The sequence below is a fragment of the Cynocephalus volans genome, chromosome 10 (genome assembly GCF_027409185.1).
Source record: "Cynocephalus volans isolate mCynVol1 chromosome 10, mCynVol1.pri, whole genome shotgun sequence".
Classification (NCBI taxonomy): domain Eukaryota; kingdom Metazoa; phylum Chordata; class Mammalia; order Dermoptera; family Cynocephalidae; genus Cynocephalus; species Cynocephalus volans.
Window position 1 is genome coordinate 106,924,248 of NC_084469.1, and position 16,830 is coordinate 106,941,077.

At 36.2% G+C, this 16,830-nt stretch overlaps 1 protein-coding gene and 1 pseudogene across 1 annotated transcript; both read left to right on the forward strand.

Moving 5' to 3' along the window:
• The first annotated feature begins 3,289 nt into the window (after positions 1–3,289).
• On the forward strand, positions 3,290–4,243 carry LOC134387634 (olfactory receptor 7A17-like). The gene has a single exon (XM_063110044.1). It carries the CDS (start codon positions 3,290–3,292, stop codon positions 4,241–4,243), a length of 954 nt encoding a protein of 317 aa, XP_062966114.1.
• A 1,191-nt stretch (positions 4,244–5,434) lies between these two features.
• On the forward strand, positions 5,435–10,673 carry LOC134387635 (olfactory receptor 7C2-like; annotated as a pseudogene).
• The last annotated feature ends 6,157 nt before the right edge of the window (positions 10,674–16,830 follow it).

A 16,830-nucleotide genomic window follows, 5' to 3' on the forward strand; every position in this document is an offset into this window, starting at 1 on the left:
ATATTTGTGTACACTTGCATACTGATGAGAAAGATCCTGGACAATGGATTCCTAACAAATACTACCTTGTAACAACAGTTAATGAGGCACATATTTTTGCAGTTATCTACCCTTACGCTAGATATGGGGATTTTTTAAAGTCACTTAATATGTTTTTTTTAAAAAAGAAGTATACTAATGAGCTTTACTTGCAAATATTTCCTTACTGCTGAGTCTGAATATATTTATAGACTTGTTAGATATTTACTTTGTCTATTCAAAATTGTCTGTGTCACTTCTTTGCTTTTGTGTTATGATGTTATTTCTGTTTTTGATTGCCTTTTTCAGATATAAGAATTGGATTGGTCAATGGGTACTAAATGGTGACCCATGATTTACAATTAGATAGAAGGAGTAATTTCTGATGTTCTGTTGCATAGTAGGATGGTTATAGTTAGCAATAAGATATTACATATTTCAAAATAACTAAAAGAGAGGTTTTTGAATGTTGTCATAACAAAGAAAGGATAAATGTTCAAGCTGAGGGAAATGCTAATCACCCAGATTTGATCATTACACAATATGTACATGTATGGAAACATCACCTTGCACTCCATAAATATGTTTAATTATCACGTGCCAATCATACATTTTTTATAGAAGAAAGAACTAAATGTGAGATGCAAAAAAATAAAGAATAGAATTTCAGTTTTCACCACATTTGCTGTGTACTATCTACTTCTTTTGTGGGTTATCTGAAGAATATATAAAAGTTTGTAATTTTGTGTGCTCAAATTTATCCTTCAGTCATATTTTATTTTCCTCATTGCTTTTAAATGTACAAAGTACATCTGCAGTATTTGAGTAAATAAATCACCTTCTCTATGTATTTCCAACGTATTTTTACATCTCTGTTACTCTTTAATCTGCCTTTCTTCCTTTTGTGATTAAATCTATTTCTACTATTTAAATTTCCTTCAGCCACCAATTGAAAGGCATTCTTCTTCATCCTTATGCTAAAGATCATCTTTATATTTCATAAACATATTTGATCCATATATCTTTATATAAGATAAATTGTAAGATTAGATGATAGATGATTCTAACTCAATTGTAGGATATATTCTCTTATGCATAGGTTTTTGCAAATTGAATTGTTAATCCATGTTGAAATCATTAAAATATTGCTTTTTTATTTCTTTGCTTTAGTTATTGATGAACCTTTCTTTTTGGTTAATGCCATTAATTTGAAACGACCCAGTGTTAATCTCCTGCCATTTTTTTTTTTTTTATCTCACAACTTCTCTTTTTCTTAACATTTGCTTCTATATAATGCACATGTATCCAGGTACCTTTGTGAAAACAAAAAGATGGACAGAGCTGGTGAAATCCTGGTCAGTTAGATCTTGCATTATAATGATGAAGACAGAGCACAATGAAATAAATGTGGGCATAGTGCAGTGCCACCGGGGATGAATTATATGCAAAATGTTTTTTCAGTGTAAAAGAATAGGACTGTCATGGTCTGTGCAGGATTTTACAGAGTAACATCAGGGAGGCTTTGCAAGATGCATGAAGACCAGAACCAGGAATAGAATGTGCCATGGGATGTGTTACAAAATATATACCAAATATCAAAACCTAAGAATACTGAAGAATAGATTTCCACAAAAGAAAAGGAGGAATGGGCAGCCTTAGACACAATCAGACCACACAAAAACCAATTGTCAGAATGAAGGTGGAATAGGCAGAATAACAAATGGTCTTCTACCATTTTATATACTAAATGGCCAAATTTTGTTGTGTTCTTATATTTCCTTTCATGATACATTAGTTTATTCCCTTTGTTCATTCTCTCTGTATGATTGTTTTATCTGCAAAGTTTGTGACACCAAAAAGATAGCATTACATTTGTTTTTTAGACAAACATGTTTTTCTGTTTTATTATTTTTTCTGGGTATGAAAGGGATATAAAGCTATTTGGATGTGGACATAACCAAGGAAGCTTTGCCTTTTTCACAGTCTCTCCGAAACCACCTGAGGATATTAGATATTTTTCCCCATCAGGTCTATTTAATTCCCTTCCCTGTGTTGATGAAACAGATTTTTTATATATATTTCTTAAAATAGAGGGCAGAATGTAGCCATATCAAAATGGAAAGATAACTTGAAAATGAACACATGCCTGGTATCAATTCCTCTCTAATAGATTACTGGAGGTCAGAAAAATATGGTGTTAACATGTCCCTAGAAGTCAAAATTTGCTTTATGTGTATTCATGCTCTGTGTATGTGTATTCTGAGTATGTGTGTGTGTGTTTGTGTGTGCATGTGTGTGTCACTTTAGGGATGAGGGGAGGTTTCAGAGCAAGGGGGCCTGGGCTCAAAGTCCTCCAAAATGTGACTCATAATACAGAGGCCAGAACTCAAGGCAACTTATGGACATAAAGAGCAAATGCATTTAAATTCAAGAGCACATTCTAAGCCAATTTATTACAGTGTAAATACAACAACATCTGGAGCGAGGGGCCTTCTGTGTCTTTCAACTTCAACAGCAATGAGGCCACCTCGTTCTTCAACATTCTCTGACACTATCTCCCATCAATCAGCTCTTCTCTTCCCCTGCCACACAGGCTTCCTTGTGGGCCTCAGACATCTGAAAAATCATCTTCCTACAGGTGTTTCCACTGCACATTCCTCCTGCTGGGTACACTCATTCCCAAATATCCTTTTGGCTCCTGTCTTGTCTTCCTTGAGGTATTTGTTCAGATGTCACCTTGTCTGCTCATCTTTCCTGAATGCACAGTCAAAACTCACACTTCCATCCACTCTCTCTTTTTACCTTCTTTCTTTCTCTTTATAGCACTTATGATCATCTGAATAATATATGATATTTCCTATTTGCTTGCATTCCTTCTACATATTTTACTGTTGAAATTTTTATTGTTCTATACTGTCCAGTCGTAGTTTACAGTGCCTGGAACATGGAAAACATCCAATGAGCATTTCTCAAATGATTGAAAGAATTACTTACTAAAATTTTTAAATACATGACCTCTTGGGAAAAAGGTAAACATGTAACTGGAATTCCTAATCAGACATAGGATTAGGAATCATTTAAAGGGGACCAGATGGATAGAAAAATACAGGAATTAGTGTCCTATCTGTAGAATATAAATGATAGCATTTCTGATAGGTTCATAACGCATGTTTGATTCAAGTTCTTTTTCTCTCTCTCTTTCTTCTTTCCTTTTTTCTTTCCTTTTTATTTTTCTTTTTTCTTTTTTTCTTTTGGCAGTCACATCCACCACATGAAACCAGAGAATTATACACAAACTTCAGTATTTCTTCTTCTGGGATTTTTTGAGGAACCAGAATTGCAACCCATCCTCTTTGGGCTGTTCCTGTCCATGTTCCTGGTCACCTTGTTTGGAAACCTGCTCATCATCCTGGCCATTATCTCAGACTCCCACCTGCACACACCCATGTACTTCTTCCTCTCCAACCTGTCCTTCATAGACATCTGTTTCACCTCCACCACTATCCCAAAGATGCTGGTGAATATGCAGACACAGAGCAAAGTCATAACCTACACAGTCTGCATCACCCAGATGTTCTTTTTCACACACTTTGTAGGATTGGAGAGCTTCCTGCTGACTGTGATGGCCTATGACCGGTTTGTGGCCATCTGTCACCCCCTACACTACAAAGTCATCATGAGCCCCTGGCTCTGTGTGTTGCTGGTTCTGGTGTCCTGGATGACGAGTGTCCTGCAATCCCTGTTACATACTTTAATGGTGATGCGGCTGTCCTTCTGTACACGCTTGGAAATCCCCCACTTTTTCTGTGAACTCAATGAGGTGGTCCATCTTGCCTGTTCTGACACCTTTCTTAATGACCTGGTGATGTACTTTGCAGCAGCACTGCTGGGTGGGGGATCCCTTGCTGGTATCCTTTACTCCTACTCCAAGATAGTTTCCTCCATATGCAGAATTTCATCAGCTCAGGGGAAGTATAAAGCATTTTCCACCTGTGTGTCTCACCTCTCAGTTGTCTCCTTATTTTATTGTACGATCCTAGGTGTGTACCTTAGTGCTGCTGCTGCACACAATTCACTCTCAAGCGCTACAGCCTCAGTTATGTACACTGTGGTCACACCCATGCTGAACCCCTTCATCTACAGTCTGAGGAATAAAGACATAAAAAGGACACTGAAGGATTCTTTGGGAAAGAAACTAAGAAAGAGCCAATTGTCCTGTTGCTAAAGATGTGCACCTGATTGTAGGAATTAAAGCCTTAATGCCGAAAATTGCTCTTGTTTAATTAGATCATGGGTATATGACTTGCTCCTTTTCTTATATCCAGGAATTTCAATTTCTTTGATTTCGATTGCTTTGTAAAATGTACATAATTTTCCTTCATTAAGCTTTCTTCTCTGTCAAATATACAACATCCTTTCCCATCATCATTTTTCTGCTCTCGCAATTTAATTCCCGACATTGGATCAGAAACAATTTGGAAATTCTTATGTGTCTCACACAGTAAAGAATTATACCAGTTTTATGGAATAAACTATACTTATCTACTAAGACCATTTAGAAAGTTCTATTGTAGAAGAATTTCTGACACCACATCTTCTCACCTTTGTGTCTATCATTCACTTCAATATCACTACCTTGAATTCTCTTTCTGATAATGAAGACTTTAACATACTAGTGTGTTGAATGCCGGTCGTGGGATTTTATGGTCCCATTTCAATCCTGTTCTCTTATTGCTCAGTGTCCACTGTACTTATTCTATTTTCTGGCACATAGTACTTCAGGCACACTGTCACTTCCATGACATCCTATGGGTCAAGGTGCCTAAAATTTCTAAGTCCAGCCAAGATTGAAAGGTGGAAAAACAGACTCTATTTCTCATCGTGAGCAGCTTCACAGTCACATTGCAAAAGACATGAATATGCTGTACCTTCAGTAGTAAGAATAGAAGTTGTGGCAATGTTATTGAAATAGTTTTGTTTTTAATTATGTGCAGTCCCTGTCCACAACTGTAAGTTAATATGCTTGGGACTCAAATGGTCTTTAAAAATGTACCAGCTCATGCCTTTGACAGACCAAACTAACAAACAAAAGCTCAAACTTTTAGAAAATGCTGACAGAGTAGGACCAGGCATGATGTAGGTCAGACCCAGGGAGAAAAGAGCAAAAAGCCCCAGGGAGATGGATACACGCTTTGGTTTCCAAGGATACAATACTGGTAGAAGATAAGTTTCCTTTGAATTGGGCTGCCTCACTCATGGACACCAAACTGCTAAGAGAACAATTGATTTAATGAGCATTCATGAGAATTCAACCTCTGAGGCCCCAGAAATAGTAAATAACTCCTCTTACCCCACTTCCCTGCCTCTCAACTGTCACAGAAAGGAGAGAGGTCAACTGGTCCCTTGCAGAGGACTTATGCCTGATGCTGCTCCCATCACCCAGAGAAGAAAGGACCCAGGGAGCTCGAGGTTCAGCAACACCATTGGAGCACCTGGTGTGAGAAACTGGTGTTGAGGCAGGCAGAGCTAAAAACAGAATGAACTTTGGTGCCAAAGTGGTGATAATGTGTTGATGACAGTCCATCCACTCAAAGTACTCTATGCAATCGATTCCTGTGTCCCTCTCAACTTCTCTTCTCTTCAGCTTCCTCTTATCTTGCTTTTTCTCTCTTCTGGAACCCAATTCTGAGGATTTCTTACATTCATAATAGAAACACACATTCTCTTAGCCCACAGCATCTCTCAAAAGTTTGTACCCAATCATCTTAATCACTTTCTGTAGTCATTACAATTGCTTCTGTTCTTCTCTGTCAAATATGTTCCTGTATTATTTTATCTAAAATATCTTACTCATCCACTCATTCATTCACTAAAAATACATTTCCTGAGGTCCATGTAGCAAAAACTTGCAAGCCTACTTCATATATCTTCTGACATTAGCTTACTTCAAATTTCTTTGGCTCCATTTTCATATTTGTAAAATAAGGATAATAGTGTTATCCACTCCACAGAACTAATGTTAGGATGTCATTAAAGGAGATCTTGTGTAGGAAGTTTTTAATAGGCTCTAATAGCAAGTGGACACCTTTTCATGTTAATTATTATCACTGCATTGCTGTATACACATTTTATTTGTTAAACCAAAAAAAAGTGATAATGATAATATAATCTAAGGTATATAAAGCATAACACAAGTGTGTGACATACAGAGTTCCATAATAAATTTTAGCTATTATTACTCTCATTCATTGAGTATTTACAAGTTTCTAGCCCCTGTTCCAGGGGGTTAAATTTTTGTTGATATTTGAAATGACCCAAATCCATTTTCTAAGAGACTCAACTGTGCATAGGAATGTTATCCTTTTTCCCTTGTACCCACATTTCTGTTAATTTTATTTTTGAATAATTTAAATTTACAGAGAAGTTGCAAAGAGGACAGAGGTCTCATAGTGATGAAAATGTTTAGAACGAGATAGATGCAATTGTTGCAAAACATTCTGAATGTACTATATGCCACTGAATGCCACTTTTAAATGGCTACTGCTTTTTCTGTATTTGTTTTGTATCAACTGTCTTACTACAATGCTCAGACACAATAGTTCACAGACCACCAATTCACCACCTGCAGCCATCATCAGAAAACAATGATACGTTGACTTTTCAACTCTAATGTTTCATTTCTTTTTCTCCTTTTGTTGGATTGATTGGAAGTTCCAGGGCACTAATAAACAATTACTGATGATAAACTTAATTTTCTTCTTTAATACTTAAAGGGGAATTCTGCTATTGCTCCTGGCACAGGGCTCCACCCGTGCATTTCTGGAGGTAAGTTTTGCTGTTCATTTAATTTCTTCCTTGGTTATTGATGTGTTATCCTCCAACCTGAATGAAATTTAGACACATATTTTCTCAGAAATAAGCTTATTTTTGGAGATATTAATGCTTTTTACATGAAGTTATAAGTAATATCATGTAGGGAAATTCAGCACTTATCTCTGTGTGCATTTATGTCATTCTTAAATCTAGGTACTAGTATTCTTTCTTTCTTTTATTATATCCCTTCCCTTAGACTTCTGTCTATTTTTGTCTCTTCATTTGTGTATGCTAAAGAATTAGCTCTGAAATTTGTTTTTCAGTTCTAGTTTCCTTCTTTTTAGCGCATGTATCTTTTTTCTTTACCTGCTAATTTCTGCTTTAACTAAGTTTGATTTGTAAACTTTTTATTATCGATACCTTCAAATTTTGAAATTTCTGTTTCTTGAGGATAGAGTACGTAGCTATTCACTTGCAATTATTGAAAAATATACTAGAAAATGAATCTAAAAATCACCTTTAATGTTATCACTCAAAGTTGATCCCTATTCATATTTGGTGTACCTTGTTGAACATAATTATTCCTGTGCAAATATGTGTGTAATTATAAAAGATCTATACGTTGACTTAATTTCTCCAGCCCGGAGAAGGAGACCAAAGACCTTTTAATAGCTGTATCTGAAATGTTGTTTCTCTTTCCCCGTGATGGTATTTTGCATTTTTAATTTTCAAAAAAGACATCTTAAATCCCTCATTGAAAAGGGTATCTTCATTTTAATTTTGCTTTCTTAGAATAATAGTAGGAATGGAAATTTTTAAAAACGCTTTTTACTTTTCCTCATATGGATCTTTAATATTTCTGTGCCTTTTTCTCAGTAAGACATTAATCTCTCTATGATTTATTCTTAATGTTTTAGAGATTAAAGTTATTAACTTTTATCACCCAACTAGATTATTTTTAAATTCTAATTTTCTGCATGGAACTAATTTTAATTCAGAAGTTTAGTTTATGGTTCCAATTACTGATCTTTTTTTCTGTTATTTCTACCGAAGACTTTTAATTTGGAAAGAATTTTTAATTTCAAAGGTTATACATATCATGCATAAATTTATAGATACCTTATGTAGTCCCTTGTTCTATATTTAATGTTTGAAATTTACTTTTAAATATGGAGATAAGATTTAACATTACTTTTTCTCTGTAGTAGTGGACACTTATTCATTCTATTTAAAAAAAAAAAAAACCCCTCTAAAGCATCCAGAAATAAATGATACAAGTTAACATGATAAAAAAAAATTATGTATTTTAATCATGATAAGTATACTATTAAATTACAAAACTCTAGGATTATTCCCTTGGGGGAAAAAATAAGAATTCCAGCATATCATATATCATAAATTTTAACAGGAGTTTGAAATTTCAAACTAATGCAATAAGACATAGAAGAAAAATGGGTGTTATTAATTAATATTATTCTGACAAAGTAGATAGATACTAAATTAGAAAATTAATAAGAAACACCAGAAAAGTAACATAACACCTCATCAATACATAAAAATCAAAAGCTTTCCATATAATAGCAATAACAGAGATACTATTGAGGAATACCATTTGTAATAACATTAAACATAAGATAAATTAAAATACTGCTATGAAGAAATGAGCATAATCCACATTTTTAAAAAACCTGCAGGAAAGTTACTCATATAGAATTGAAATATCTAGAGGAAAATACCTGTTACTTGAATGGGAATCTGAACATAATCAACATGTCCATATTTTCCAAATTAATTTATTATTGTAATGGAATCTCCAATAAAATTCTAATGCTATTTTTTGTGTAATGGGGATAGATGACTCTATAGTTCACCTGAGAGAATAAACAGGAAGAGGAATAATATTATGCAAGTCAGAGTTAATACTGGGTGAATTGCTCTACTCAATGATTAAGTATATTATGAGGCTAGACAATTAAACATATAAAACAAAGATTTGACAGCCTACTTAAAGTTTTGTCACAGATGTTCAATTTCAAGAATGTGAATAAGGACATACCTTAATTTTTAATAACAGAGAGACCATTTACAGATTATCCTTAAAGAAAAAATATGCAGAATTAAATTTAAACTAAACTGTATTTTTTATTAAAAATCTTAGAAAAAAGTAAATATCCAAAAATGTGCAACTTTTAAATAGCCATTTCCATTGGGTGGAATATTATGATCTGATGAGAATCAGAACATGAAAAATGTACAGAAGATTCACTGCTATATTTAAAAACTCTAGGACTTCCACACTGACAAATGTCATTATTGTTAAATGTATATAAATAAGTTGGTAACAAAACTCAAATGTAAACAGTGATTCATAATAACAGTACTTGTTAATAATTTTTAGCAGAAGCAGCCCCCAAGGTCCAGAAGATTTAATGAGTATAAATTACAGAGAGGAAGCACAATGACAAAAAGAGCCTTCCAATGACTGAAAAATCTCACTAGAATTAGGGAATTTTCTTTCCACCATGCATTAGGCAGAAAGGGCAAGAGCAGCCCCCAAGAATGCTGGGGAAGGGAGCACTGCTTAGGAATGTGGGAACTGCAACAGTGGTGTTCAAACTGTGTGTGCGCATCAGAATTCCCAAATGGGCTTGTTAAATCACAGAGTGCCAGCTGCATACACCAGTGCCTGACAGTACACATTTCTAACAACTTCCCAGGTGATCTGATGTTGCTGTTCCAGGGACCACAATTTGAGACCACTGACCTAGAGACAATATTTCCAGGTAGTGATAGTAGCTACAACTTCTCCAAAATAGAATTCAATGGTTAGCGAAATGAGGGACTTCTTGAGTCCCCTGGGTTTAAATAAAGGATATTGCTCTCATTCTAGAGAATGTTTATTTGGAGTGAGTTTTGTGTTGCCTTTTTTCCCTCCCTCTGAGCAAAGCCAGCAGCCCATTGGAAGAAGGAAAACAAACAGGAAATAAGAACTTTCTCCTCCTGGGATTCACAGGGAACTCCGACCAGCAGTCCCTCTTCTTTGGCCTGTTCCTCTCCATGTACCTGGTCACAGTGCTCGGGAACCTACTTATCATCCTGGCCAGCATCTCAGACTCCCAAGTGCACACCCCATGTACGTATTCCTCTCCTACCTGTCCTTTCCTGACATCTGTTTCACCTCCACAACCATCCCAAACATGCTGGTGCATGTGCAGACACTGAGCAAATTTATCAGCATTGCAGGCTGCCTCAGCCAGATATAATTTTTCATTGTGTTTGGATATCTGGACAGATTAATCCTGACAGTGATGGTCGACAACTGCTTTGTGGCCATCGGTCACCCTCTGAACTCCATGGTCATCATGAACACCCGGTTCTGTGGGCTGCTGTCTCTGGGGTTCTGGATCATGAGTGCCCTGGGCTCCCTGCTTGAGACCTTGACCACTTTGAGGCTGTCCTTCTGCACAAACCTGGACATCCCAAGCTTTTTTTTTAACTTTCCCAAAGTCCTGAAGTCCACCAGTTCTGACACACGCATCAATACCATAGTGATATCCTTTTTGTCCATTGTCTTAGGTGTTTTTCCTCTGTCTGGGATCCTCTTGTCTTATTCTCAGATTTTCTTCTCCATCATGAGAATTGCATCAGCCACTTACACCAGTGGGTCTCATCATTTGGTGGTTTTCTTGCTCTACAGCACAAGCCTTGTGGTCTACCTCAGTTCTGTGGCCACACTGTCCTCTAGTGCAAGTCTGATGTCCTCGGTGATGTACACCGTGGTCACCCCCATGCTGAACCCCTTCATCTACAGTCTGAGGAACAGGGACATAAAGGGGCTCTGAGGAGACTCCACAGCAAAGTTCTTAATAAAGGGCCATTGCAGGACTCTCATGAATAACATTATATGCAATACTAAGGGCCAGAAAGCCTGGTATCCTCCATCCAATATTTTGTCTACATCTACAAAGCAATTCTTTCCTTGAATTTTCCTTTGGGTTATCTCCTGCTTTAGATATTGTTTATAAAGTTATATATTGGATCACACTTCTCACTTTCTAACCAGTACTTTTAAATTTTTATAAGAAAACCTGCCATTTTCTCTGTTACTTTTAGTAATAATTTTGGGGTTTTTTTTAAATAAATGAAATCTTACATGTTTAATATAAATCCTCAGAAGTGATGAGGCTTTAACTATGTTAGAAATATTTCCCTGATAACTCATTTATAAAGATGTTTTCTGAGGTTATGTGAATAAAACTAAATCAAAGATTTCCTTCCTTCTCATTCTTTCACTTTTATTTCAGACCCACTGACCTTACTGAATTATTTTACTTTTACACAATATGGAGATTGGAATTTCAGAACTATAGCTCATCCTTCTTTGCAACCATGATGCCTAGTACAGTTCTTGATCAGGAGTGTATGCTCAGTGAATATTTCTCAAACAGAGTGAAAAGTAGACACATAGTTGTTTCAATATGACTCTGGACCAGAAACATGCTGATTAGATCATTATACCATATATGCATGAATTGAAACAACAATCTGTACCCAATAAACACATACAATGAAAAAATAAATTAAAGCTTTAAAAAATTTTAGAGCTAGAAAACGAATTCAAAGATACTAATATAGTCCTTAAAAGGAACAACACTTGGTGTATGCCAGCCCTGTTTAAGCATTTTATATAAATTTGTGTTCACTATAAATTACCCAGTCTCAGGTACTGTTTGTTTGTTTGTTTGTTTGTTTAATTTAACATTATAAAATGTAGTAGATTTTCATGACCCTTTAATTTTTCTTTTCATTCCTCCCTCCCTCTTCCCCTTTTCCCACCCTCATCAAAATCATATCTGTTCTCTTCTCTTAACAAGTTCATGGAATTATTATGATTGTTCTGTCCTTGTTTCTGTTTATTTGCTTTTTTATTTAAATTAGCACATACTAAGACAGTGACTATAGTTAATCACAATGTAATGAATTTTTCTTTTAAAATTTTTAAATCACACATTGTAATTATAAATATTTATGTGGAGTAATCTGATGTTATTGCACTTATATGTGTTGTATAATAACTGGGTCTGGGTAATGAGTAGCCCAACCCACATGAACAGGCTCAGACATCCAACTACCTGCACAATCCCAGCCACAGAATTAGCTGCTGGCATCCACCATAACTACTGAGTCTACCTGGAATTACTGAGTCAACCCTGAAAAACTGAGTCTTCCCAGAACTACTGAAAGTACTCAGTCTGTCTGGAACCAAAACTAAAACACCACACCCAACAGAAAATCTGTAACAATTCTGTAGGAGGAAGACTTTCTCATCAATAACCACACTAAAATAATAGAAGAAGAAACAGTTCCACCAGATGACTAGACACTGACATAAGGATAAGAGAAATATGAATAAACAAGAGAACATGACACAACCAAAGGAATACTATAATTCTCAAATACCAGACCCCATACAAGAGGAAACACTTGAAATGTCTAAAAAGAAGTCCCAAGCAACAATCTTTAAGAAACACATTGAGATTCAAGAACATTCATTTAGATGACACAATGAAATGAGAAAAACAAACCAGATCATGAAGGAGGACTTTTACAAAGGAATAAATACTATTAAAAAGAATGTAACAGAACTCCTGGAACTGAAAGACTCATTCAATGAAATAAAAACCACAATTGAGAGTGTAAACATCAGACTAGGGTAAGCAGAAGAAAGAATTTTTGATCTAGAAGTCAGTGTGAAGAAACCCAAAGGTGAAAAAAAGAAAAAAGAATTTTAAAATTTAAGAAAATCTAAGACAGCTAGCAGACAAACAAGCAAACAAACATCTTAATCATGTGTGTTAAAGAAGGGGAGGAAAAAGTGAAGGGCACTGAAGCACATTCAAGGAAACAATAGTGGAAACTTACCTGGTATTGCTAGAGAGATACAAAATGACAGATCAAAGAGGCTGGAAGATCTTCAAGCTGATATATTCCAAAAAAGTCTCTCTGGGACACATCATAGTAAAACCGTCAAAAGACAAATAGAAAGAGAAAATGCTAAAAACAGCAAGAGAAAAACATCAAGTCACCTATAAAGGAGTCCCCATCAGTAAAACAGAAGACTTCTCAGCAGAAGCCATACAGGCCAGAAGATAATGGAATGATATGTTCAAAGGACTTAAAGAATGAAAACTGCCAGCATAGAATACCACACTCAGCAAGGCTACCCTTCAGAAACAGAGGGGGAAAGGTGTATTGAACACAAACAAAAAGTGGGGGAGTGCATCACAACACTACCACCCCTACAAGAAATCCTCAAGGGAGTATTGCACCTGGAAGCCAAAAAATGAAAATCACTACCATGAATACACAGGAAAGACCAAAACCCACTGGTGGAACAAAAATGCAAATGTGAAAGAGAGAAGTTACATCTTATCACCCCCCAAAAACAACAAACATTTAAGTCAAACAATTAAAGGAGAAGAAAGGAAAAACAGATATATAAGACATCCAAAGGAAAATTGATAAATTGCCAGGAGTAAGACAATATCTTTCAATAATAACCCTAAATGTAAATAGATTAACTTCCCTATACAAAATGCACAGTTTGACTGATTAAATTAAAATGCTAGACCCAATTATATGCTGTCGACAAGGGATTCATCTCACCTGTAAAAACACACACAGACTAATAATGAAGGGATAGAAAAAGATAGACCTTGCAAATAGAAATCAAAGATAAGCAGAGGTAGGTATTCTTATTTTGGGTAAAATAGACTTTAAACCAAAAACCATAAAAAGGGAAAAAGAAGGTCATTATTTAATGATAAAGGGTTCTATCGAGCAAGAAGATAGAATAATCATAAATGTACATGCACCCAACACTGTAGCACCAAGAATATTAAGCAAACACTATTAGACCTAAAGAAAGAGACCCCAAGTTGAAAACAGTTGGAGACCTGAACATACCACTCTAAACCTTGGACAGTTCATCTAGGCAATAAATGAATAGAGAAATAGGATAGATACTACATTTTAGACCAATTTGGACTTGGCAGACATCTACAGAATATTTCATTGAACAAGTGCACAATAAGCATTCTTCTCATCAGCACATGGAACATTCTTCAGGATAGACCACGTGTTAAGTCACAAATCACATCTCAAAAAATTTTTAAAATTAAAATCATTTCAAGTATATTTCAGATCTCAGTGGATTAAATTAACAAATCAATAACAAGCAAATCTCTAGAAACAATACAAATACATGGAAATGAAACAATATGCTCCTGAATGACCTATTGGCCCAGGAAGAAATTAAACAGAAAATCAAAAAACGACTTTAAACTTATGCAAATAAAGACACATCATACAAAATGATGTGCAATACACAAAAAGAAGCACTATGATGGAAGTTTGTTGCAATAAATGCTTATGTCAAAAGAATAAAATGATTTCAAGTAAAAAACCTAACACTGCTCCTGAAAGAACTAGAAAAAAAAGAACAATCCAATCCAAAAATAAGTAGATGAAAAGAAATAATTTAGACCAGAGCAGGACTAAATGAAAGAGACCCATAAAATAATAAAAAATGTCAATGAAATGAAAAGTTTGTTTTTTGAAAAGATAAACAAAATACACAAACCAGTAGTTAAGCTACCTAAAAAGAAGAGATAAGACCCAAATACCAAAAATCAGAAACAAAAGAGGAGACATTACAACCAATACCACAGAAATACAAGGAATCATTAGAGACTATAACAAATGACTGTTGATTGGCAACTTTGAAAACCTGGAGGAAATGGATAAATTTCTCCACACATACTGCCTAGACTGAAACAAGGAGAAATAGAAAACCTGAACAGACCAATAACAAGGAATGAGGTTGAAGTGGTAATCACCAGTCTCCCAACAAAGAAAAGCCCAGGACCAGACGGATTTACTGCTGAGTTCTATCAAATCTTTAACAGGAATTGACACAATTCTCTTCAAACTATTCCAAAAAATTGAAACTGAGGCCACACTCCAAACTCATTCTATGAGGCCAGCATCACTGAGATACCAAAACCAGACATAGAAAGATGGAAAGACTTTCCGTGCTCTTGGACGGGAAGAATTAATATTGTAAAAATGTCCATACTACACAAAGAGATCTACACATTCAATGCAATCCCTGTCAAAATACCAATGACATTCTTCACAGAAATAGAAGAAACAACCCTAACAGTCATATGGAACAACAAAAGATAGCAAAGAGCCAAAGCAATCCTGACCAAAAATAAAAATAAAATATAATAAAGCCAAAGGCTTTATTTATGCATGTTTTTATTGCCTTTGCCAAAGAACAACTGGCGATAAGTATGTGGGTTGATTTCTGGGTTCCCTATTCTTTTCCATTTGTCCAAGTGTCAATTTTTATGCTAGTACCATGTTGTTTTATTCCTATAGCTTTGTAGTATAATTTTTTTATAGTACTTTTTTTATTCGTTACAAATATCTGTGAGATATAAAGCTGATGCCTCTATTTTTTATTTTCTCAGAATGGCTTTGAATCTTTGGGGTCTATTTTTGTTTTATATACATGTTAGGGTTGTTTCTTATATTTCCATGAAGAACGTCATTGATATTTTGATGGGGATTGCATTGAATGTGCAGATTACTTTGGGTAGTATGGGCATTTTCACAATGTTAATGCTTCCAATCCAGGAGCATGGAATATGTCAGCAGCCTAGCTTTCTCATTTCTCAATGTTGAAAAAGCAGTCTCTTCATTAAATTGTGTCTGGAAAACTGAGTATCCACATACAGAGGAATAAAAGTAGACCCTGACCTCAAAGCATATACAAAAATAAATGGAAGCTAAGAGAGAAAGGAAGGAAGGAAAGAAACACCACAGTAGTGTGGCAGCCTTACAGATGGATGGAACATTCCTTGATCTACAAAGCAGAGTAGTGGGGAGAAGGGAAAGCGGAGGGAGTTTGGGAGATAATTGGGTGGGGACACAGGGCACAAAAGTAATTTCTGGTAATGGGTATGCCCTCAGTATGAATCTGACCCTCACATCATGAGCATGAGGAGTGACAATAGCTTTGTATCTCATGAATATTCTTAATAAATAAAAATAAATTAATAAATAAAAGCATTCTTAAATACCCACTTGTATCCGCCCTGGGTGCAACTTTCCTGGCCTCACTCCTTTGTGGGCCATGGAACCTCGCCTGAGAGTGCTTCCATTAAAGATTGCCTCAAACCCTTTGCCTGGCTCCTCTTGTTACTTACCACCACCAATTTGAACTGGACATCTGGTGCTGAAACCCGGGAGGAGGGTGAGGCCCCACTTCAGTGGAAGGCCTCCCTCCTCTCATTACCAGGAACTCATCTGAGTCCCATGCATCAAGACACTGGGTAAGTTCCCCTGATTCCATGCCCTGATCTGGGTGGTCCTGCCTGAAAATTCACGGCCATATCAGGACTACTCTACTGAGTCACCAGGTGACGCCCGCTCGGCACCTGAGGATTGGGAGACATCCTCCTCCACAGGACAGCCACCTTCCCTCTGTCCAAAGTCTGGGATTCTAAACAGGGATGCCTGTTTTAATCCCTGGCCTGCCCAGCAGGAATCATGGAAACTGCCCAGTACTAATTCGACCCCAAAACCCTTTTAGGTTGCCTGCTGGTCAATCTCGAAACTCTGGGCCTCTCACAAGACTTGAGAAGGCACTGCCTTATCTGTTACTGTTTGGTGGACTGTCCCCAATATCAATTGGACAACCAGTCTTGATGGCCTCTTGAGGGTACCTTTGACTATCAGGTCCTCACAGTTTTGGACAACTTTTGCAGGTGCCAAAGCAAATGGTCCGAAGCTCCTTACATACAGCCTTTTTGGGACCTTTTCTCTCACTCCTCCCTCTGCACCCACTGCTCCATTTCCCAAGTCCTCCTTGCTCAGACCACACCAGCTCCATCTGCCCCTAAAACTCCTGAATCCTTCTCCCCTTCTCCT